The sequence below is a fragment of the Malurus melanocephalus genome, unplaced genomic scaffold (assembly GCF_030028575.1).
Source record: "Malurus melanocephalus ecotype Western Australia unplaced genomic scaffold, MMel_1.1 scaffold_59, whole genome shotgun sequence".
Taxonomy (NCBI): domain Eukaryota; kingdom Metazoa; phylum Chordata; class Aves; order Passeriformes; family Maluridae; genus Malurus; species Malurus melanocephalus.
Window position 1 is genome coordinate 1,735,642 of NW_026623291.1, and position 22,730 is coordinate 1,758,371.

The following is a 22,730-nucleotide window of genomic DNA, read 5'->3' on the forward strand; positions in this document are numbered from 1 at the left end:
AGGATTGGGTTTGGGGCTACCCACCCCTACCCCTCCCACTCCTGCTCCCCCAGGCCATGGGGGCTCAGCCCCAACTCAGAGCAYGCCAAAAGCTGAGGCAGAACAGTCCCCACCCTGTGGGGTTCCTGCATCCCTAAATCTGGGTGTTGCAGGGCAGGGGCCAGGCTAGGGGAAAGCCCAGTGCCAGAGAAGTGGGAGGGGGAAGGGGATGGTCACTTTTAAACAGCCAGACAACAGCCACCAGCCCCACTGGGAGAAGGCRGGTGAACTGGACACCAATCCCAGTGCTGGCTGGGCGGCTGAGCAGGAGCATGGGCAGACCAGCACTCCTTCCTTCAACATGGTTTAATATGAGAGAAAGCAAATGCACAATACAAAATTTAAAAACCGGCGTACATCAATACCCCACCTGGGTGGCTGCTCCGACACACACAACATGATGCTCTTGCACAATTGTTTCGTCGTCTGTCACTTGCAAAGGGTCTGGAAGGGCCCCAGCCCAGCGGCGCCGGGCACAGCCCACAGGCAAGGTCACTTCTCCTTCTTAGAGACTTCTGTAGGCTCTTCTTTAGAAGCCCCTGGCGCCTCCTTGGGGGTTGAGCTCTCCTCGTAGCTGAGGACAAGAGGGACATGAGTGGAGCCAGCTCCTCCCTGGGGACAGAGCCCTGTACCAGCTGGGGACAGGCCAGCCTGTGGCCTTGGGGTCTGCCCTGCTGCTGCTGAGGACAGTGGGCTCCAGCCATCAGCCCCCAGCACAGGAAGCCCCATGGGGCAGAACGCAGCCAGGGAGATGAGAGAKGTATGTCCCCCAGACATCTCCAAGGATAGGGTGGACCCAGCCAGGGGCCAGCTCTCTGTCTGGGGATCTGTCCTTGTTCCCAAGAGCACTATTGGATATCCTGGATTGCATATGCTTTCCTTGGCTGAGCACTGGTGCCARTGGGGCCGGTTAACGGGAACTGCAGCAAGACCAACAGCAGTGATTCCTCCCGGGGTCTCACTCCTCTGCCTGCAAACCCCCTCCAGCAGCAGCCCCAGGGCTCTGGCTAAGGAAACAGGAATGCTGCTCCAAGCAGAAAGGATAACAAGGGCCAGGATGTCAAATCCTCTCAYCCTTCCCAGTCTCCTCTCTCAGAATGGGAGAGAAGCCGACCCACAGCAGTGCAGCGACAGCTCCAGCCTCTGCCTGTGGAGCAGGGAGAGCTGGAAACAGAGACATCTTGGACTAGAGAGAGCCAGGACCTGCCCCTACCTGGCCAGAGCGACAGACAAAGGGCCCCAGCGGCAGTGGCTACATGGCACTAGGGCTCTGCTGCCGGCGTCGGCGGGGACAGGACAGTTTCTGCTGCATGGAATCAGCCAGGCTGGCCGGAGAGCCAGACACCGTGGGGAAGTGGGTAAGTCTTGGTGTGTGTGGCAAGATTTCAGCAGAGGATTCATAGCTGCAGGAGAGAGGAAGCAGGAAGGGACAGACAAGGACAGAAAGGAGAGGGGAGGAGAGAGAAAAAGCAGAAGAGTTTTGGAGTGAGAGCACTGAGAACGCATCACCCTGTGCAGGAAGCCTGGAATCCCCCTTCACCTGCTGACACCCGCCGGCCTCTCCTTGCCTGCAGACTCCAGGGCAGGGCTGCAACATCGAAAAGTGAGCCCTGAAACTCGGGGATGAGGCAGCTCCCACTGGCATGAGCAGAGCCAGGCAGGCAGAACCTAGGGAGAGCAAGCCTGGGCAGTGCGGAGGTGGCAGCGGAGCAGCCCAGGGGCTGGGCAGGTGACAGAGAGATGCAGCAGACCCTGTCCTGCCGCTCAAGGACAGCGTGCCCACAGCAGATGTGAGGGGCAGGAGGGGTTCCCACTGCTGAAGGAGACAGAGCAGAGCTTCCTGCCTAGCCTAGGGGGGTTTAGCAAGACTGAGAGCCATGGAGCTGATCCCTATGTCACCCACCTCTGCTCCACCAGCACCCCTTCCCTGGGCCTGCAGCATGGATCTGCTCACTCCCACCCTGCCTGCAGACCCTTGCTGCTGTGAGACACCATGTGCAGGCAGAGACCACAGGAACTGCCAGCTCCCGGGAGGATCAGGGCGCACCGAAGCAGTACAGGGGAGCTACACCTGGTGGGATTCCTGCGGTGGGATGCCCTCCAGGCATCAGTCCCTCTGAATCCCAYTTCCTTTGCCTGCAACTGGAGCCACTTCAAGGGAGGTCTGGAGTCCAGGGGCTGTCAGGTTTGCAACCCCCCAGCATCCTGCTCTTGCCCTGGCAACACTTTGCTGCTGGAGCAGCCTGTGCTACTGCTCTGGGTGAGGCGGGGCAYTAGCCCCTGGCTGCCAGGCTCCCTGCACTCCTTGCTGCCCAGTGGGCCCAGCCTCACAGCTCATCTCTCCCCAGTTTCCTGGCAGGAGGTGCTGCTGCTGTCAGCTGATGAGTCACGGCACTGGGGAGAGCGGCTGCAGGATCCCAGGTGCACAGGAAGGACGATCCCAGGACACTCAGCGCCTGCAGCAGCGCTCGTCAGAAGCAAACATCAAAGGAGGGGCAGGTGCGGCAGGGCTGGGGACGGCCCAGCTGAGAGCCGCTGGGAACACGCATACCTGCATCTCCGGGGGAGGGGAGGGAGCAGGGAGGACAGCTGGCTTCCCGCTGCTCCCAGTTTCCCTCTGAGCAGGCTGTGAGCTCAGGAAGGCCCCCCGAGCAGAGGCACTGGGGAGGCTGGAGGGTGCACAGCCCTGCTTTAGGATGTTCCCTTCCCTGCCCTGCATCAAGCATYGTAACTGTGCTGAGCCACCACCAAGTCTCAAGCATGATGGAGAAACAGCTCCRAGGCAGGAGGCCAGAGCTGCCCGCTGACAGGCTGAGAGATGGAGCACAACAGCACAGCACAGCCCCCCTTCCTCTGTACCCACAGTCTCTGGGGCAGGGAGACTGCTGCAAACCAGGAGACTTTGCCCAAGCGGGGAGGATGGGATGTGCTCAAACCAGCCCTGGCTGTTCTCACACAGCTCTGGCTCCACTTTTCCCCACCCACAGGCCCTGGGACACAATGACCAAGTATCTCCACACCAGGTGYGCAGTCCCACCCTCCCCTGCCTGCCAGCGCATGGGAAGAGTCTGTCACCGCGGTGTAAAGCAATACCAGGTGCTGCCTGCTGGTACCACAGCACAGCTCCCACCCAGCTCCCGGGAGGCGGCTGGAGCCAGGCCCGGCGTGTACAAACACAGACCCGCTCCCTCCACCCACACACGTGCCGATGCACACCCAGAGCATGCCCAGATGAACCCGTCCCTCCAGCTGTGCCCAGGCGTGGGAACATCTGCACGCTTCATGTGCTCCAGTGCCGCCGGCAAAACAGCTCTGTCCCCAGCTGAGGCTCACCTGAACATTTCAGTTACTTCTCCCTTTGCCAAGGCCACAAGAAGTGGGAATCCAATGCAGGCAGGGACCAGGTACAGCAGCGCAGGCTGTGGGGAAGGAAAACAACTGTTACACCAAACCACAAATCACCCCCTGGGAACACTGCAAGGCGAGCTCATGGCCTTGTCCCCTCTGCACCCACGGTGTGTGTCACATGGCTGTACAGAGGGTTAACTCCCTAAAAAGCAGCTTTGAGAGCAAAGCTGGAGCTGCAGCAGCAGGAATCTAGATTGGATATTAGAAGGAAATTCTTCTCTCTGAGAGTGGTGAGATCCTGGCACAGGCTGTCCAGAGAAGCTGTRGATGTTCAATCCCTGCAAGTGCTCAAGGCCAGGGTGGACAGGGCTTGGAGCAGCCTGGTTGGTCTCTGAGGTACCTTCCCAAAGCCCATTCTGGGCTTCTGTGAAAATTGTTGCTGTGAAGTCCCAGTGGTCCATGAACACACCGAGGGCCCCTGTGCAGATCCCCACAGCACATGGGCTCTCAGGGCCCCCTGCTGCACAGCCTGTAGGTGCTCAGGGTAGCTTGGCTGCAAAGAGCCAAAAACAACAGGGCYCCTGGCTGAGGGGCTGCTGTGGGAAACAAGGAGCCTTGCCCCAAACAGGCCTCTGCTCCAGCCAGCCACAGGAGCTTTGGGCAGGGAAAGGTAAAGGCAGGAACTGGAAAATCAAGGCCAAGAGAAGAAATAAATCTACTTTTTCCTGGCAGGATGCAGGAACTTTGTGGCCAAGCTGGCCTGAYCCACTTGCATGTGCATCCACGGGAGGCAGCAGGGCAGAGCTCACCTGGGCATGCTTGAAGATGTGCATGATGAATATGGTGAGGCCCAGCCCAAAGATGTAGGCCACAAAGCTGGTGTAGAAATACGTGTGCGTGTTCTTCTTCAGGCTGTAGGGAAACGGAAAGCTCAGTGACCTTGGGCCTGGAATGCCAGTGGCCAAAATGGAATTGGCCTGGTATCCTCAGCCATCTCCCACCATGCCAGACTGAGGGGAGCAATGCTCTGCCTGTGCAGCCCCTGGTGTTGTGTGAGCAGTGTGGGACAGAGGCAGTAATATCCAGGTAAGGGGCTGGAGAAGGGAGGGAGGCAAGTGATCCTGCTGCTGGATGGCAACTGGGAAGGGAGGAATTGGGGTTGGGACCCAGGGAGAGGGTCCCATTGTCTTGGTGAATACTGGCCTGCCCCTGGCTCTCAGCAGTTGCTGTTTTATCACAGGGCAGGCTGTGGGAACTGGGATTCCCAGCAGGTGCAGGCAGGTTGTGGGTGGCAACACGTGGAAGAGCAGCAGGAGCGGGGCCACACCACCGCAGTCACAGAGCACCCTGTTCCCCAGAGCCTTTCAGTGTGGGGCAACTGCTGCAGCCCGGCTGTAGGTGCAGCTTCCCTACGTGAGAAGGAGCTGCTTCCTCCAACGTCAGTGGCAACCTGAAGCCAGCACTGCCAGGCACTCATTTGCATCCACGCGAGCACTTCCCAGGTGCCAGCACCCCCGGCTCTTTCCCACGCTGGCACTGCTTCCTCTCACTGCCCTCTACTCCTCGATTGCAGGTGAGGCTCTGTGGGGCTGTTAAGTGCTGCTACCCTGATCCCCATCCCTGTGCTGCCTGCCCTACCTGTGTCCAAACTCAATCCACCCGCCCCCAGTGCTCGGGACGTACCCACAGAGCCAACCCCCTCTTCCAATGGCTTTTCCTTACACCCCCTCACCCCAAGTGCCCATGCCCAGCTCCAGAARGGAGCACACGACTGCGCTCCTGGCTCCCCCTTCCCTTTTTTCCCCTACAAAAGCAGCTTAAATATGCTGCAAGATCCAACCTGCCGGAGACCCTTCCCTGCCGCCTGCTCACCTGATATCAAAACGCAGCAGCAAGGCAATGAAGATCCCTGCAGGGAGAAGGAAACAATGAGGGGCTGGAAGAGACAGCGAGGGGCCAAAGGAGCAGGGCAGGACCCGCGGCGCTGCCGTGCCCGAGGTGACAGTGCCCGAGGTGACAGTGCCCTCTCGTGGCACCTACACCGGGACAGCACCCGAACCTGCGGGAGACACCCAATCCATCGGGACACTCCCAACCCATCGGGACACTCCCAACCCATCGGGACACTCCCAACCCATCGGGAGACCCGCACGGGGAAACGCCTGGCCAAGCGCAGAGCGAGGCACCTGCTCAGCCCCCCGCAGGCCCCTCAAGGGCGACCCCAGTCCAGACAACCCTCTTCTGTCCTTACCTGGAATGACAATGTCTCCCAGTCCCAGCATGGCGAAGTTGTCGGCGTCCAGCCCTTTCTCCAGCAGGTCCTGAGGGAAAACCACTGCGAGGAGCAGAGTGAGGCACAGTGAGGGGGAGTGTGCCCACTCAGCAGACCCCAGCCCCACTGGGCCTGACAAACAGGGACTGGATCAGGGCAGGATCCCAGTCCCTGTCCTTGGCCCCCTCCTCTGCTGTAGGTCCCCTTGTTCTTCCTGGGACAATGCCAGGATGAGAAACCAAGGCAGGCATCCCCAGACCCAAACAACTGCATGCTCCACAGCACCAGTTCATTCCTCCTGCTGTTTTGGGGCTCTGTGGGTTTAGGGCTTTTTAATTTTTTTTCTTTTTTTTTTTCTTTTTTTTTTTTTTTTTTTTTTGTGGTGTTTATTTGGTTAGGATTGTTTACACAAGTAGGTGAAATGGCACACTCCAAAGGTGCAGAGTGACCCAGACACACCAGGGCTCTGCAAACCATCCCTCTCCAGAGACCTGGCTTGGCTTCAGGCTGGCCAATGACAGTGAGGAGGGGTCAGTAGCAGGAAATGTTCCTGCATACATCCCAGCACGGGTCATCTTCAGAGGTGGAGAGTGCATGGGCCAGGACCTGCAGCAGAATGGACCCCAGCACACAGACAAGATCTACTCACGTTTTATTGGGGCCTCAAACGATTTGGCAACTGTCACCATCACATTGGTGCCAAAGACCTAGAACAGAGGAACCCAAAGTGACCACAGCTGCACAGGAACACACACATGCTCAGCTACAGCTTCACCCCAGGGCCAAGAGTGGCCTCAGTGGCAGGAAATGGCCAGATCTGCCAACATGTGGGTGCAGGAGCCCTGCAAGCAAGCCCATTGTCTGGGGGAGGAGGAAAACTATGGCACTGGAGGAGGTGGCCACTACGTGGCTGTCCTGCTCTCAGAGCAGCATGGGGACAGCACTCACATGGCAGAGCTGCTGCTCACCACCCAGCCCTGCACCTCGGTTCAGCTTTAATCAGTCAGCTCTATGAAAGGTCCAATTGGAGGGCAGGAGCTCCCAGCAGTGTGTCCCAGCCTAGGAACTTCCAGCAGGGACAGGGGCAAGTGTCAGATCAGCTGCAATTTGCTCTGAGGTCATTTACTTGCATGGCCCTATCAGCTGTAAATACTGGCAGCGTTTGGGGGGTGGACTGTAAACACTGAGGGCAGCCACCCTGATCCCTGCTCCTTTCCATCTCCAAGCCTCCAGTCCAGCAGGCACAAAAAAACAGGTGTTGTGTGAGCAAGATCCTAGAGCCCTGGATTAATAGGAAACCTTATTAACTCCCATAAGGTGCAGCAAGTCCTGAGCATTGTCACAGGGTGACAGGACTCCACATTYGCATCAGGGAAAAGCACACCAAGCAAATTTTCCCCAAGACTATCTGGGGGCAATAGCACTGATCCACTGAGATCTCCTTCCTCCTTTAAACCCTCCTGGGATCTCACTGTGATTAAATCCATGCCAAGATTCAAGCGACTGGTTCCTGCAGTGGGGCACAGTACAAGGGCCTCTACCTCACCACAGCCATTCCCTAAGTCTCCAGAAACACTCTGATCCATCTGGGAAAATGAGATGGGAGACAGCCAGCAAGTGGAGAGGAGTGCACTCTTTGTCTCCAAAGCATTGGGAAGACACTCACACACCAAGCAGGGCCTGGGGCACCAGGTGTGCTAAGGCAGAAGGCTGAGAGCTGTGGAGGAAGTGGCCTGTAGGCTAAAAAACCACAGAGCCCAGACTGTTAACGAGCCTGGGAAACAGGGGCAGCACCRGCCAAGTACAAAACTGCTCACAGTAGTCAGGTGTAAATCTGGAGGGATTACTCAGGCAGCTGCAGAGCTGCTGGACAGMCCTCAATGCATACAAGGCTCTCAGACTTTGGAAACATAGTGATTGAGAAGATGGAGGCAGCAGGAAGGACCAAGGAATGCAAGGAGAAATGTTCTCCCATGCCTGGAGCAGAGCACACGACTGCATTCCTGCCTTCCCCTTCCCTTCTATAAAAACAGCTCAAACAAGGAAATCCTCAAAATGCAGAAGTCAGGGTGCAGCACTGGCTGAGGAAAAGGGACTGGAGGCATTCCAGGGTCTGGTCCTCTGTGCAAGGGAACAGAAAGACACCAACGAAACCAGCAGATGACAGAGCCAAGGCATGGCTCATACAAGCAGGCTCAGTGTGCCCCAGAGCAGCCTCCAGCCCACCCAACAGCTGTCAGGCATTGGGAAGACCACTGTAAGGAATACAGGAAGGACTGGATATAACATGCACTGAGTACCCCACAATAGCTCTGGTGAGGTTCTTGCSTCTGAGAGAGAGAATAAAAGAAAATGCATTTGATGAGCCCCATTCTGCCACTGTGGGTTTTGTCATCAACCCCACCACACTCCTCTGGGCTGTGAGAGTGAAAATTCTGACTGCAAATGTGTGTCCAGCCAGTGTGGTACCACCAGAAAGGCAGAACGCCAGGCACATGCTTCCGCCAACAGCCTGTGGAACGCTCTTGCTTACCCAGAACACATCGTATATGAAGAGGCCCCCAAGCAAGATGCAGCCAGTGCTGACATTGTTCAGATGCAGCAGCTCCACCCCATTGAGGGAGAATGCCAGTCCGAAGAGATTGTTGGCAATCCAGTGCTGAGAAGGACAGGAAAAGGAGATGTGGGTCCTGCTGTACATGGGACCCCCACCTTGAGTGGAAAGGGGTCCATGCCCGATCCAGCCCAGTGCCCAGCTGTGCCTCACTCACCTTTCTCAGCAGRTACCAGACCCCCACAACACTGCTCAAGGCCAGGCACACAAGATCCTTGGTGTCAAACTCGTAATTCACTATTTCTGCAAGAAAACAGAGAAGTCAGATTTGGGGCAGGCCAGGCAGCTCCCCTTTCCACACAGGGCTGAGATGAGTGATTCCACTGCTGGGGAACCCAGAGCTCAGTGCTCACATCCCAAACAAGGGGACTGTACCCATGGTACACACATAAAATCTGCCTGGGAATGAGCAGTGGGCCCTGGAAAGCTCAGACCTTCTCCTTCAGCCAGACTCTGCACATGGACAGCATCCGCGGTCCTGCTGTCAATAAGGAAATTGGATTCAGGCACTGCCTAAGGCAGGGAGAGGCAAATCTTGTCCCTCTTCCTGTGCCAGTTAACTCCTGGTGGTACCAGCAGAAATACTGCCTTACCAGTAAAGCTACTACTGGGCAGGATTATTATCAAAGCATCTTCTGCCAGTGCAAAGATCTGGCCCAGATAAGGCAGAGCAGACTTATGCTATCCAAGGGGCTTAAATAAAGGCTTAAATAAGTGCTGTGCACTTAACAGCAGCCAAAGCCCCATCCCTACAGCACTCTGGGAGGTCTTTCAGGGGTCTCCCTGGCAGCCAGAGGCACCACAGAGTGCCAGCCCAGCTCTGCAGGGATGCACAGGGCTCACGCTGGCTCAGTGGGGAGCAAGAGGCGACTCTCTGAGAAGGTTGTTCCAACAGGCTGAAAATCATAAGACCAAAAGAACAAAAAAAAAAAAAAAAAACCAAAAAAAAAGAACAGTAAAGGCAGAAAACATTCAGGCTCCCCCGAGAGACCGGCGAGCCAACGTACCCTCCTTGCTCTCCCCGGAGCCCTGGGTGAAGAGGAGCTGGTACTGTTTGTTGGGGAAATTTGCAGGGAAGAATCTGTTCATCATGGGGCTGAAACGAGAGGTGTAGAAAAGGGCAGTTCGACAGAAATCCAGCAGGATGTGCTGCCCAACACCTCTGCATTTGAGGGGGCCCCACACCCCCTCCCGAGATGGGGAAATGCCAGGTTCTGCTCCATCAGGGACTGGCAGGAGCCACAGCAACTCATCCTACACAGAGATCTGACCTGGCTGTATGTGACAGTCCCCAAAGACTCCAGAGCAAGACAACAGAGCATCACCCACAAGAAGGGAGGACCCACCCCAGATTCCAGCAAATGCCCTGTGCCCCCCAGTGCTGGCTGTGCCAACACCAACTGTCTCTGCTGCAGGTTGGGGAAAAGCATTTAGGGAAAGCATCTGGTCACCCACGCCCAGAGCTCAGGAAACAGGAAACCAGTTTGACTTTTTCAGTTACTGAAACAGCCTGAGCTTTCAACATCTCATGCCACACATCGCCATGAGAGGCCAGGGATGTTACCATGAGCTCCAGCTGCCTGTCACCCATSCCAATAAGGGGTACACAGGTGCTGAAGAGCTCTCCCCTCTGCAGGGCAGCAAGGTCTGTGCCAAGAAGAGTTGGRTATCGGGAAAAGGTTCTTGGCCCAGAGGGTGGCTGGGCACTGTTACAGACTCCCCAAGGAAGTGGTCATGGCCTCCCAGATTTCAAGAACTGTTTGGAAAATGCCCTCAGGAACAAGGTGGAATTTTGGAGTTGTCCTGTTGAGGGTCAGAAGTTGGGCTCAATCCTTGTGTGCCCCTTCTAACTCAGGATATCGCGATTCTGTGATTCTGAGCTATAAAATCTCCTCAGGAGATTTTGGCCTTATCCCATGATGGAGTCAACTCACACCTCCACAAGCTCTCCCAGTGATGCTTTACGGGGTGCTGGCTCCCCAGGAACCCCAGGGCTTTGGTTCTCACCACCWAGGGACAACATCCTAAGAGGCTCAGCAAATACCCTAAAGAGCTGGCTCTGCTGCAGGGCAATGGTCCTCTAAAAACCTCCCAGTAAAATGACCTGAAGCCTTGGAAAGCCCTGCCCCTGTCACACCCATCCCTGTGCTGTACCTGATAGTGTGGGACAGGGCCAGGATCCCCAGCACAAAGAAATACATGGAAAGCAGAAGATTGATGTACTCTTGAGAGAATATCTGCAAGACAAAACCACGGAAGGGTTATTACCACAGCATCCTTCCCATCCTCATGCTCCCGTTGGCAGCTGCTGTGTCAGTGCTCCAGGGAGATGAGATGAATAGCTGGAATAACCCAAATTCCTGCATGCTGAGGGAGAATAAGTTGGAAATAGCCATGTGCTCAAAGAACAAGCACAATGGGCCCGTGAGCTGTTGTGCATCTGTGAGCTGCTCAGGTCAAAAAATAACTCCAGTGCTGTGGAAAGGAGGCCAGAGCTTCCCCCAMGGAGCAGGGAGTGAGGCATTGTTCCCAGGGGCTGCCGTGGCCCAGGGGAGCAGCAGCATCCCTGCCCTAATWAAATTAAAACTGATTAAAACTCCTGCCCTCCACAGGCTCCCTTACTGAATCACATCCCTATAAACCATCATGGAGGGATCCTGGGGCCCTCCATGCTCTCCTGGAAGGGGGATGCTGGAATAGGAGAGCACATGGCACACAGCCATTGGCAGAGAAGGGACTGAACTGCACCGTTCCCAACTCTGCCCCTTAACCCTCATCTCCTGGCCATCCAGGAGCACCCTGGYACCTTGCAGGTGTTCCAAAATTGCATGCCCACAGGATCACTCTGTGCTGCAGCCCCASAGCTCCCCAGGCTCCTCTGGGAGCTCAGCCAAGTGTCAGACCTGCAYGGGCAGTCCACGGTGCTTGAGGCCAGGACACTTTCTCCACAAAAATGTGCTGCTGGAGGAGAGTGCTGCTGAGAGCTCCCACCCGTGACTCAGGTCTGACTCTGCCTGTGGGCTCTGAACGTCTAGAAGACTTCACCTGATCACACAGGGGCTCCCCCAGGCCTGCAGCCGACATGGCTCCAGGAGCACAGYGTGGAGCACAGCGTGGGGGCAGCAGCATTTGCTGCTCAGAGTCCCTGGCACCCTCTGGCTTCAGCCTGTGCTATGCCAGGTTGGCCATGGAGGCAGGAAGAGCTCAGGGCTATTTGCTCCTCGGCAGCTCTCCAGAACCAACCTGTGCACAAACAGGCTCGGATTTCCCCCCAAGCTGTGACAATTCAGGCAAGAACTGACGTCCTCCTGCACCGTGACACCGAAGAGCTCGATCTGTGCAGCCTTACACACCTTCTGTCCCAATGCTAAGGGCTGAAAATAGAGTCAAGACATTATGGGAGCTCCTGCCAGGCATGAGCCTGTCCTGCCTCAGTTCCAGGGTCACTCACTTACTTTAAAGAAGAGGTAGAGCCCCAGGAGGGTGCAACTGGCAACAATAGGAAAGCGAGCAGCGTCTCGGCTGGTAATGGTCTCTGGCATCTCGGAGGAGTTCTGGGGAGGGAAGGAGAGGACAGGAATGGATCAGCTGCTGCTCTGGCTTCTCACCTGAGCAGGAGGTGAACAAACAAAAGCAGGGCTCCACACTGGTTTCAAKAGAGAGAAAACATCCATTGGTCCCTGCTGTATGTGGAGGTGAGGCTGCGTCAGAGGCAAAGCTGAGATGGAAAACACAAACCTCGCACTTGTCCTTCACAGGGCAGCCACAATYTATTGCTTTTCTCCTCTTGGAGAAGGAAAAAAACCCTGTACTGGCGTTGTTCCTTTCTCCCCTGCCCAGAGGGGAGTTGGGCTCCCTCACCGCTCACRCCCAGCCAGCCCCATCTGTGCCACCATCTGTGATCACCCTGTGCACAATGCATCCCTCCAGCCACCTTCTCATCCTTCACCTTGCTCTTGGGACACTTCTCATGCTCAAAAGACCCAGATTTATAAACCCCTTCTGAGACATCTTTGCACCAGCTCAACCAGCCCCTTTCAAGACATTGCCCCTGGGAGACCTTCAGCTTTCAGAGGARGCAGAGGGCTGCCTGTTTTCTGCCTGCTCCCTGCCTGCTCCAGGCCCAGCTGGCTGCTGCTCAGAGATCTAATCTCACTCAGGCAAACACCTGCGGCCAGCACAGATCGAGGGCACCTCAGAAGCCCTTGTGCAGCTTATCCCGGCCACAGCAGTTGTCATGCTGTACCCGGCAGTGCAGAGTTGCTAAATTCCTGCTGCTCCCTGTAAAGAGAGAGATGAGAATCCCTGATCCTGAACCACAGCTGGGCTCTGCTTACAGCCCCCCGATGCCTGGTCTCTCAGAAACCCCCCAAAATTAGCTGAAGCCCCTGATATGAGGCTTAAGGGCACACAAGRAGATTTTAAAAATAGCAATAGATCAGACTGTGTAAAATAGTCCTTCCTCCTGAGCTGCAGCAGCCTAAGTGTTGGGGCTTAAGTCCCTGCTGTGAAATGCAGAGAAYAGCGGGAGTGATGCAGGGACAGGACAGGGTGTGCAGGCAGGAGAGCACCCCCGGACCAGCCCCAGCGCCGCGGGGCAAAGCCACACACGAGTCCCCCCAACACAGCTCCTCTTGCGGAGGGACAAGAGACGGTTGTGTTTTGCAGCACTTCAATTTATCGGGGCAGCGAGGACGTGGCTGGAGAAGCCCCCGGGGGAAGCCAACTCTCTCCCCGGGGTCCCCTCCATTTCCAGGCCCAGGTCCGGGGCGGGGGACATGCAGCTGCCGGTCTGCCCGTGGAACGGGACGCCCAGAGGGGACCTTTGGGGAGGGGCGAGGCCTACGGGCCCGGCCGCCCCGGAGCCGCGGGGGTACCTTGCTCTTGGCGCAGCTGACGGAGCGCAGCGCCCCGAAGAAGATGGGCAGCAGCGCCATGAGGACGAGGCTGCCGTAGGCCAGCGCCATCCCCTCGGGGGTGGCGGGCGGGCGGGCGGGGGTCCCGGTGGCGGCCCCGGGCGCGGCCCCGGCGGCGCTGCCGTTGTGCGCCGCGGGCTCCTCCATGGCGGCTGCTCCCACCGCGGTCCGCACCGACACGTCCCCTTACCGGCCGGAAGTGCGTCACGCGTAGCGTCGCTGAAGCCGCCCCGCCCCCGGCGGCGGTGCCAGGAGAAGGGCAGCGCCATCACCGCACCGCACCGGGAGAAGGGCTGCGACCCCCGGGCCGACCCTCTGTGCCCAACCCAGCTGTGTGAGGGACAAGGGACAGCCCCAGCGGTACCTATGAGCAAGGGTTCCGCTTTCCCGCAGCCCCCCCGCAGCTCCAGGTGCCATCGACACGAGTGAGTTGAGTCGCTCGCCTGGGTTTTCTCATCCTTCATCGTTTTCCAAGAACTTCCTCCCACCCCCCGTCCTTGGGACTCCCCCTGATTGCTCCCAACCCACCCGTGGTCAYACAGCCTCTCTGTAAAATGCCTTAAAAATGGCAGCAAGTTCTCCCCATGCGCTGGACTGGGACCAGGGCTGTGCTGGAAAATTGGCCGAAATGTGTGTTTTCCYCACAAATACTCCAAGCCGCTGGCATATCGGCTGTGCCACCAAGCCTTCTCCTCCTCCTCCTCACCGGGATGAAAGTCTGCTGAGGAGCAAAAAATTTGTGAAGATTTGAGCACAGGGAAATGGTGGCTGGCCCCAGTTTAGATCTGAGCCATGAGCAGGAGATGGGAGCACAGCAGGGATTAAAATGCAAGTCTTTAATTTTCTTAAAATGTCCTCTAAATTTTATATTTTAAATAAAAGGAATCTATTTCAGGAGCGGGGTGATTCATAGTTCCGCGTTTCAGGCAGAGGGCAGATTGGAAGGCCCCCTGGGAGCCCCTCTCTGCGGGGTTGGCCTCCTGCCCGGGATGCTGCTACGGAATAAGGATGGGCAGCAGCAGGCAGTGTGCCCACAACCCCACTGCATCCCACCCTGTGCCTGGCACAGCACAGCTCTGACCCCTCCGGGAGCTCATCTGCCTCCTAAATCCCAGCCTGGCTTGGGAATCCTCACAAAGGGCAGGGCTGCTCACAAGTGCAGAGCGAGATGGGGGAGTCTGGGGCTGGTGTCCACATGGCCGGGAGCCAGCAGGACCCCATGGAGGTGGGAGCAGGGTGGTGGGCACCTGGTGGGCACCGGGGAGCCCATGGGACTGGGGGAGGCTGTACGAGGGCTGGTAGCCCCCCACGGATGGATGCACTGGGACTGATGGCCACCCAGGCACWGACAGCACTGGGCCCTGTGGCCAGCCAGGGACAGATGGCACTGGGATGGCCCTGAGAGCACTCGCAGGAGATGCTGGTACCACGGAGACCTGGCAGCACCTTCCCCAGGGGGGGACCACAGGCAGTTCCTGGCCCCCTGCCAGCGCCTCCTCCTTCCACGCTCCCTCCTCCTTCCATCCTCTCTCCGTTTCCCAGCGCCTCACCGTGGCCCCCCTTGGCCTCTCCTCCCACTCCTCCCATCCGCCAGCACGGCCGCATTTTTCTGGGTTTGAGCTCATTCTTTCCACTCCCCTCTCTGCTGACTGCCAACTTTCCATCCCATGGCCCCCCTCCCCCGTCTCCTGCCACAGGGAAACACCAGCTGCAGCTGCGGGARGGACCGGCAGCAGCAAGAACCCCGGCATGGCTGATGCTGTGTGAACCACAGCATCTCCTCCAGCAGCACCAGGAAYTGACGTGCTGCAAGCTCCAGGGCAAAATAGGAGTAGATCAGCAGCAAGGATGGAGCAGCAATGCCATGGGCACTGAGCAGCGTGGAAAAAAATCTGTGCACCCACCTCCCAGGGTCTGAGGACAAAGTTTGGGATTTGCACCTCTGGAGAGGCTGTTTTCCCATAGGGACAGGTTGCTGCCCCATYCCAGTGTCCTGTTTGTGCTGGCCACAGCCAGTGGTTCCCCACRGTCTGACCACAGAGCGAGTGGAAACTCCTGACCCGGCTGGGAGGGCACCATTGATCCTCCCTGGCATCAGGCCCCCGGTGCTGAGTAGGTTCCCCATGGCATCCCAGCTGCTGGCTGGCAGCACAGCCTAAAAACAGCAGGCAAAGCCCACACGGCTCCAGCATCGCCTCCCGGGGTGCCCAGGGTCACTCCCTGYTTGCTGCAGCCAAGCACGTCCCTTCCTGGCTGTGCCATTCTGCTCGGTCCCTGCTCCCTGCCCCTTTCTGGGGCACCAGGAGACACCAGGAGCCACCAAGAGCCCAGCTCCCTGCCTGCACTGCGACTCTCACAGTCCTCAGGGGCTTGAAACCTGCAGCTCAGCAGAGCTCAGCCCTTCCAGAGGCTTTTCCAGAGCTGACTGGGAGCTGGAAGGTGCAGGGGGCTGTGGGCTTCTGCCATCTCTGGGGATGATGCTGGACCACTGGTGAGGAATCAGGACCTCMACCAAGGGTGGCTCAAGACAGAGGCTCCCCCTGCCCCGAGGTATTCCAGCTAATGGAGATGGAGTTGGCCAAGGCCTGCTTAGAGCAGGAAGCAGATCCTCAGCCCTGGCCACAGGCAAGGAACAGGGCTTCAATCTGACCRTTGGCTCTGGGTAGTGGCTCCCCAGGGCAGGGACCAGCAGAGAACAGCACCTCCCTGACACAGTTTATTCTGCACATCGAGGGCTCCCCATTGCACCAGTACAGAGATAGCACAGAAACACTGGTGCAGGGAGACATGGCACAAAGCCCTGGCGCAGCAGGGTCAGGGTGCCACCAGGTGCTGCCACTCGTGCACCCCTGCCCCCTCCTCCCAGCCAGGCTCAGGCTGTCTGAGATGGACACCGCCACGGTGCCCTTGCCAGTCCCYGCAAAGGATGGCACTCAGAGCGGGACCTGCCACACTCCTGACAGCCTCCAGCCCTGCTCTGGGGCACAGCCACTCCTCACCTCCAGCTCCCCAGGAGCAGCTGTGATCCAAATTTACACCACCCCAAGTGCAGGTACCCATCCCACCCTCTGCTCCATGGACCTGGTCCCACTTATCCCYTCTCCTGGAGGGGAATTGCTGGATCCACCTTGGCATCCCTCAGCACCGGTGAAAACAGCTCCACATCCTCAGCATCACTCCAGCCCTGTCTGGGCTCAGCCACCGGCCATGCTGCTGGCACAGAGGAGAGTCCCAGCTGGCCTGCGTGGAGGGATGGGACTGTGGCTCTCAGAGCACAGACAGGTCATGGCAGGACTTGGAGCGGACTTTGAGGGCCACTTTGCTGCTGTTCCTGGYCACTAGCCTGTCGAGGAAGTGCCGGGCTCTGCTGGTGAGGCTCTCCTTGTGCTTCTGGCTGGGTGTGGGGTGCAGGTGGGACTTCTTGCCCCCTTGGCGCAGGCGGATCTGCCGCACCACCCCCTCGAAGAGCTCGTCCACGTTGTGCTGCAGAGCTGCTGAYGTCTCGATGAATTTGCAGTCAAAGACAGCAGCACAGGCCTGGCCCTCTGCAAGGGAAGGACAAGGAGGGGACACAGCCCCGCTGGCATCCCAAGTGCTCTGGGACGGGCACTGCCACATGCACAACAGCAGCTGCACGTCCAGGGACAAGGGGACAGATRTAGGGGAAGCAGCTGAAAATGGAGCCCCCTCAAGGGGTCCCCACCAGCCAGAACCTTCACCCCCTGCTCACCTTCYTCGGAGACCTCGCGGCACCGCACCAGGTCGGTTTTGTTCCCCACCAGGATGATGGGGATGTCCTCGGCCTGGCGAGCGCGGCGCAGTTGGATGCGCAGCTCCGAGGCGCTCTCGAAGCTGTCCCGGTCGGTGATGGAGTAGACGATGATGTAGGCGTTCCCCACCTGCAGGCAGTGGCTGCGGCGCTGGCTCTCCTCATCCTGTCGCCACAGGGGGAGCGAGATGTCACCACTCCATGGCTGTGACCAATTCCAGGGGACTTTGGAGCACCCTGACACCACTGGGACCTTCCAGGGCACTCCACCAGCCCCCACATTGTGGGGAACAGATGTATGACCCTATTAATTAAATGCAGTTTAAAAGCTCTTGATTTTGGGGGGAGTGTTTGGGAATTTTCTTCTCTATCAACAACAAACTGGGGCTGTGGGCTCAGCTTGATATGGGGAGGTGAGGCTGAATCCCCTGGGAATGCCCTGGGACTGTGTGGTGGATGCTGCACCCCTCATAAGCCAGGCAGTGCTGGGCAGGGTGGGAATAAGCCATAGTGGGAAAAAAGGGCCATTGTTGGGGTGTTACAGTGCTGGGGCRTCTCTGGGCAGTGAAGCTACGTGCCAAACACAGCTTCAATCCATGTGGCTACTGCTCCCCTGTCCACAGCTCAGGCACTGACTCCATCCCTGCTCCTGGGACKCACTGCCTGCTGGCACCTACAGGAATGCAGGGCCCTGGAATGAAGAGAAGGAGGGAGGCCTTTGGAGGGAGGCAGTGGCAGCAGCACTGGCATTTCTGCCTGGGAAATACCTCATGTGCTGGGCATGAGGAATGCCCTGTGCCAGGCTCTCGGGGCCACCGTTCTGTCTGTTAAGGCACATGTTCTGGCTAGCAATACTGACTCGTGGATTTATCCAGTTGGTGACTCCTTCAGCCCCATTCCCAAACCATTTCCATGCATTTTCAAGTGGGTTATCATATAAACACCCACACCAGTGAGAACATGGCGGGCCACCTCCCATGCCAGGGGAGGGTGAGCACAGAGCTGGCCAGAGGTGTGACCCCAGCATGTCTCTCCCAGAGTGTATCCCCTGCTCCACAGTGAGGGCAATGAGCCCCAGACATGGACAGGGGAGCCCCAGGTTGCCCTTGAAAGCACTCAGGGGTGCTCAGACAGCATTTGTGCCCCTACAATATCCCCATGGCACATCCTGGTTCACCCAGCTCCCTGCAGCMCCCAGCCCCGCCGTACCCGCTGCTCTGGCTCCCAGGTGTCCAGCACCAGCAGCGTGGTCTCCTCGCCATCCACGGTCAGCCTGCGCTCGTATGCGGCCCCTGYGGAACACCAGGAGAGCCCGGTCAGTGCCGCGCTTCCCGGAGCCCCGGATCCCGGGCTCCTCTCCGCCTGCCCATCGTGGGGCAAACGGGATGCCCCGCAGGTGATCCTGCAGCAGTTCCCCCCACAGACACCCACCTCCGTGCTGGTCCAGCGGGTCCCGCTCCTGGACGCCGGCGAAGAGGTTGACCAGGCTGGTCTTCCCCACGCCGGGGTCTCCCAGTAGCACCACTCGGTACCGGGGCTTCCTRAGCCTTGGCGAGCCAGAGGAGTCGGGGGACAAGCTGCCGCGGGGAGCCCTGCCACCCGGCTCGGAGGCGGTGTGGCCGAGCTGGGGGTGAAAGGGCTCTCCCCGTGAGGTGGCCCCAGTGCCCCCCGGCCGCGGGAGCGGGGTGCTGGCCCTCCGCCGCAGCGGGCTCCCCGGCTGCGTGTTCAGGGTCATCACCGGCACCAAGGGCGGGGGGCTSTAGGGTGGGCGGGGGAGTGCGTGTCTCCCCGAAGGGCACCCGCAACCGGCAGACCCCGACCGAACCGCCGCCGCTCCCGGAGCTCCTCCCGGTCTGAGCCGGCGGCAACTCGACAAAACTTTCCCGGGACAGCCGCGCCGCCGCCCGCCCCGGGCTTTAAGCCGCGGGAGGTGGAGCCCCTGTCCGCACCGATCCCTCCCCCGCCGGACACATCCCCGCCCGCACCGGCCTTGGCCCGGCCTCGCCGCCCTGTCCTGGTCCCCTCGGTCCCCTCGGGGCTTGCGGTGCCGGAGAACGGCGAATTCCCCAGGGACGCGTACCATCAGTCGTGGGGAGCAGCGGCTGCATCAGGAYGCTGCGGGATGCGCTCCGGTCCTGTGCGGAGCAGGGTCCCTCCGGTTCCCGGCCGTGGTCTCGCCACCCCAGACTTGGCTCCCAAGTAAGGAGCGAGTCGAGCCCGGTCCAGTCCTGCCGTGCACAGCGGGAGATGCGTTTTAACAGGATTTAGCAGCCTGGAGACTGGCTGTGCAGCCCTGTCTCTAAGGCTGGAGCTCTCCTGGCACTGGCGATAGCAGGAGATGTTTTTATTTGAACCTGTCAGTKGATCCTGGGCACTGGCACCACTGTCCCAAACTGTCCCAGTGCAGACAGTGATCTGACCCTACACTGGCTCACCAGCTCAGCCCATACTGGGATATACTGGCAGAGCCTCGTGGCACCAGGGCTGGTTCCAGACACCTCTCATGGTCAGAGCACACCAATAGTGAGGCCAGAATGACAGTAACAGGGTCATTACTTTATTGTTCCAGGGTCACACTTCATTGTGCCATAAAACCACATCARTAAATGCCCAAAGTGCTGAACAGGACTGGGGAGAAGAAGAGCTGAAGGCAATGGAGTCATCTTGGCATCTCATACAGCCCTGGCTGCTCCAGGCAGTGGGTGAGGGGTTGGCATCAGATKAGTGACATTTCCTTGGTGGGGATCCTAAGGAGCACCTTGGTACCCAGCATGCCCCTGCGACAGAGGAGGGCTAGGAGGGGCAAAGCACAGAGCAGGAATAAGCTGCCATGCTTTGGCTGTTTCAGTGTAAGGAGGAGGAGCAGGGAGTGCTCMGATGGTTTGTGCTCAGAGGTGTCCTRTTCCCTGCATGGCAGTCCTGTCACACAAGGAAGGTCTAGGGAAGCCTGCTTTGTGTGAGCTGTGCCACCCCCTCTGTGTCCCCAGGGTCCTGCACCAGCATACAGTGGGGATGGCCCAAATGCTTGTTCTCTGCACATAGCTGAGGGAATGGGGAAATACTTTAAAACCAGGTACAGGTAGTGCCCAGCTCCTGTTTAGTGCAAACTACAGCCAAACCTGACCCCCAGTCGCCCCAGCAGTATTTTCTCATGTTTTATGGTCTGCTACAGTCACTGATCACTCTGCCAAACACCAAAATCTGTTCCAGCCCAAGCCCTTCTCCACCACCCTCAAACCACCCTCTGCATGGCAGGCTCAGCTTTTGCTGGCCTTCCCAGAGCAGCAGAGCCAGATACCACTGCTGAGTCCCYGAGAGGGAGAGGAATGAATTCAGCTGCTCTCATTGTCTATCTTGAAAGACAAACAAAAGCGGAGAAAGCCCTTTGGAGCAGCCAGGTACATCTGCTTTCTCGCAGCGGGGACAAGTGCAGCAAGCTGGGCTTGCTCAGAGCTGCCTCATCCATCTCCGTCTCAGCCGAGGACAAACTGTGCATCCAGAGTGTCCCAGCATAGGGCTCAGACCCAGGGCCCCTGGAAGTGGGAGGGTTTTTAAGGAGGGGAAGCTGAAATGCAGATGGGAATGGACACCAGGAGGGTTACAGCCTCTCTGGGCTCCACACACTGCCAGCGGCACGCAGGGACCCAGGGACGGCCGGCACCAGCACTGCGCTCCTCTGCACTCTCACGCTCCCAGCCTSAGCAATTTGTGGATGATTTTGCTCTTTCAAGAAGCAAATCCGGTGTCTGGAAGCAAAGGGTTAATTAGCAAAATGAAGGGCTGGTGATGTCGTGTGAAAAGTTGCAGGGAGGTCAGTGGGAAAGGGCTGAGGATGCTGGAGAGGGCTCTGGCACAGGCTCCCGCCTGTCAGGGCGGGTAAGCACCAAATGCCTGACTTGTGATGTTACAGAAACTTTCCACTTGGGCCTTCCTGCTATTTTTAACTCTTCTTCCAGCCACCCTCAGTAACCCCAGCCCCACCAGCTGCTGAAGCTAATTAATTCCCCTTTTTTATCATTTTTTTAAATAGAAAAAAAATAAAGTTCCACTAATCTATCACACAGCTGCTTGCCTCCTCCCTCCTGACATGTTCCAGGCTTTCCTTCTCCTTCAGCTTGTGCCTCCATARCTACAGCCATACCTGTCTTCCAGCTAAAATCCAGACCCTGGTGCAGGAGATCCAGCCCTCCCCCAACACCCACACTGCTGCTGGTGAGTGCCTGCCCAACCGGGTGATATTTTCATGAAAAAATAAGCCCTGTGTGCATCCGTGGGCATGCCAGGAAGAAGTGATCCCATGAGAAGACCCCTCCCCGAGCACAGGTTGCCGTCTGTCACAGRGCTCTCTCTCTTTCCTGGCAGGCTGATGGGAAGATCATCCCCACGGAGCAAATGGGATTCATTCTCAGAAATGGAATTGTTTGACATTTGTAAGATCAACACAGTGTCTTTAAGMGAGGAGGATGGAAAGCAAAGGTAACATGACTGTACAGTCTCATTTCATAGTGATGTGAGCAAGTAGCTTCCCAGATTATTTTCCATTGTTTTTTCTCTTGCCTGGAGTTCTGCCCTCACAATGTCCAGCTGGTTCTGACCTGAAGATCTGCACCACTGCCTTCATCCTCTGCACAGGGAGAAACCCAGTCACTGCTCATTCCTCAGAGCTGGGAAACGTCCCCTTGCACCAACCCTGACCTTACCCTCCGGCACTGCTGCTTGCACTGACAGCACAGAGGAATCTGTCACCGTGCTTGGTGCCACTCCACACAGGAGCAGCTCTTGGAAGCAGTGGTGCTCCAGCAGCCAGCTGGAGCCAGGAGCAGTACGGAGGGACGGATTTAGGCTGTTTGCAGGGATGATACKGCTGCTGATCTGTGGGGAACCCTCCCTGGCTCGCTCTTTTGTCCATTTGGCAGCCTCTGTGCCTCCTGGGACCCCCCTACATCCCATCGACCTTCATCATCCTCGGCCCTCTGGGGACCCCCGGACCTCATGGCTGCCTGGGAGCCCCCCTTCGCCAAGGCCCCCGGGGATATCCCGAACCCCGTAACCCGAGCCGGTCCCCACGGCAACAGCGGGCGGGCTCGGGGACCGGGCGGGGCCCGCGCTCACGGGAACGGGCGGAAGGGACGCCCCCTGCCGGCTCCGCCCCGGCACCGCACCGGGACGGGATCACCGGGACACGGTCCACCGGGCGGGGTTTGCCTGCCCGGGACTGGAAGCGTCTGTGACAGCTCSAGCAGCCCGGCAGGACCGGCCCCGGGGATGGGGGAAGGGGGACGAGATGAGACGAGACGGCTGTTTGCGGGGTGGCCGGGGCCGGGAGGGAGCAAAGGAACGGCCGTCCCCGGGAGCCCGGGGAGAGGCGGCCCCGGTGCACCGGCTGATGGGGATGGGCAGCCGCCTCCGGCTCCGCGGAGCTGCTCGAYGCCACGGGCGTTCCGTGCTAATGCGCACCCAGCCGGTGCTGCCCGTGGGATGGCAGCRAAGACCGACGGTGTGTGGGAGCGGCCGAACAGGTGCCCCATGCCAGGGCCGTGCGGGTGACCGGTGCCAGGCATGACCTCCGGCTAAACCGAGCGGGAGCGGCTCGGGGAGGCTCCGCCACGGGCCCGGTGCAAAGCCGCGGTGGAAAGTCGCGTGGTGTTCCCCGTGCGGCGGGGCTCCGGGACGGTGTGGGCAGGGCCCGGGGCAGGCACCGGTGTCGCGGGTGGCCGCAATGTCGGGGCAGTATGCAGGGTCGGGACAGGCCACAATTGCCGCTCAGACCGC

At 58.6% G+C, this 22,730-nt stretch overlaps 2 protein-coding genes across 3 annotated transcripts; both read right to left on the bottom strand.

The window, feature by feature from the left end:
* Positions 1-330: 330 nt before the first annotated feature.
* Positions 331-13,374, bottom strand: HM13 (histocompatibility minor 13). Of its 2 annotated transcripts, none has more exons than XM_057366025.1 (12): positions 13,151-13,371; positions 11,729-11,827; positions 10,428-10,510; positions 9,281-9,369; positions 8,431-8,516; positions 8,193-8,318; positions 6,309-6,366; positions 5,639-5,722; positions 5,260-5,296; positions 4,197-4,299; positions 3,373-3,458; positions 331-613 (listed from the first exon to the last, which is right to left on the bottom strand). In XM_057366025.1, exons 1-12 carry the CDS (start codon positions 13,334-13,336, stop codon positions 532-534), a joined length of 1,119 nt encoding a protein of 372 aa, XP_057222008.1. In that variant the 5' UTR covers positions 13,337-13,371; the 3' UTR covers positions 331-531. The 2 variants fall into 2 exon arrangements, with proteins under 2 accessions (XP_057222008.1, XP_057222009.1); XM_057366026.1 differs by lacking the exon at positions 331-613 and adding an exon at positions 1,198-1,442 and having other exon boundaries at positions 13,151-13,374.
* Positions 13,375-16,302: 2,928 nt separating this feature from the next.
* On the bottom strand, positions 16,303-18,835 carry REM1 (RRAD and GEM like GTPase 1). The gene is made up of 4 exons (XM_057366027.1): positions 18,390-18,835; positions 18,168-18,250; positions 16,920-17,124; positions 16,303-16,734 (listed from the first exon to the last, which is right to left on the bottom strand). Exons 1-4 carry the CDS (start codon positions 18,691-18,693, stop codon positions 16,457-16,459), a joined length of 870 nt encoding a protein of 289 aa, XP_057222010.1. The 5' UTR covers positions 18,694-18,835; the 3' UTR covers positions 16,303-16,456.
* Positions 18,836-22,730: the final 3,895 nt, after the last annotated feature.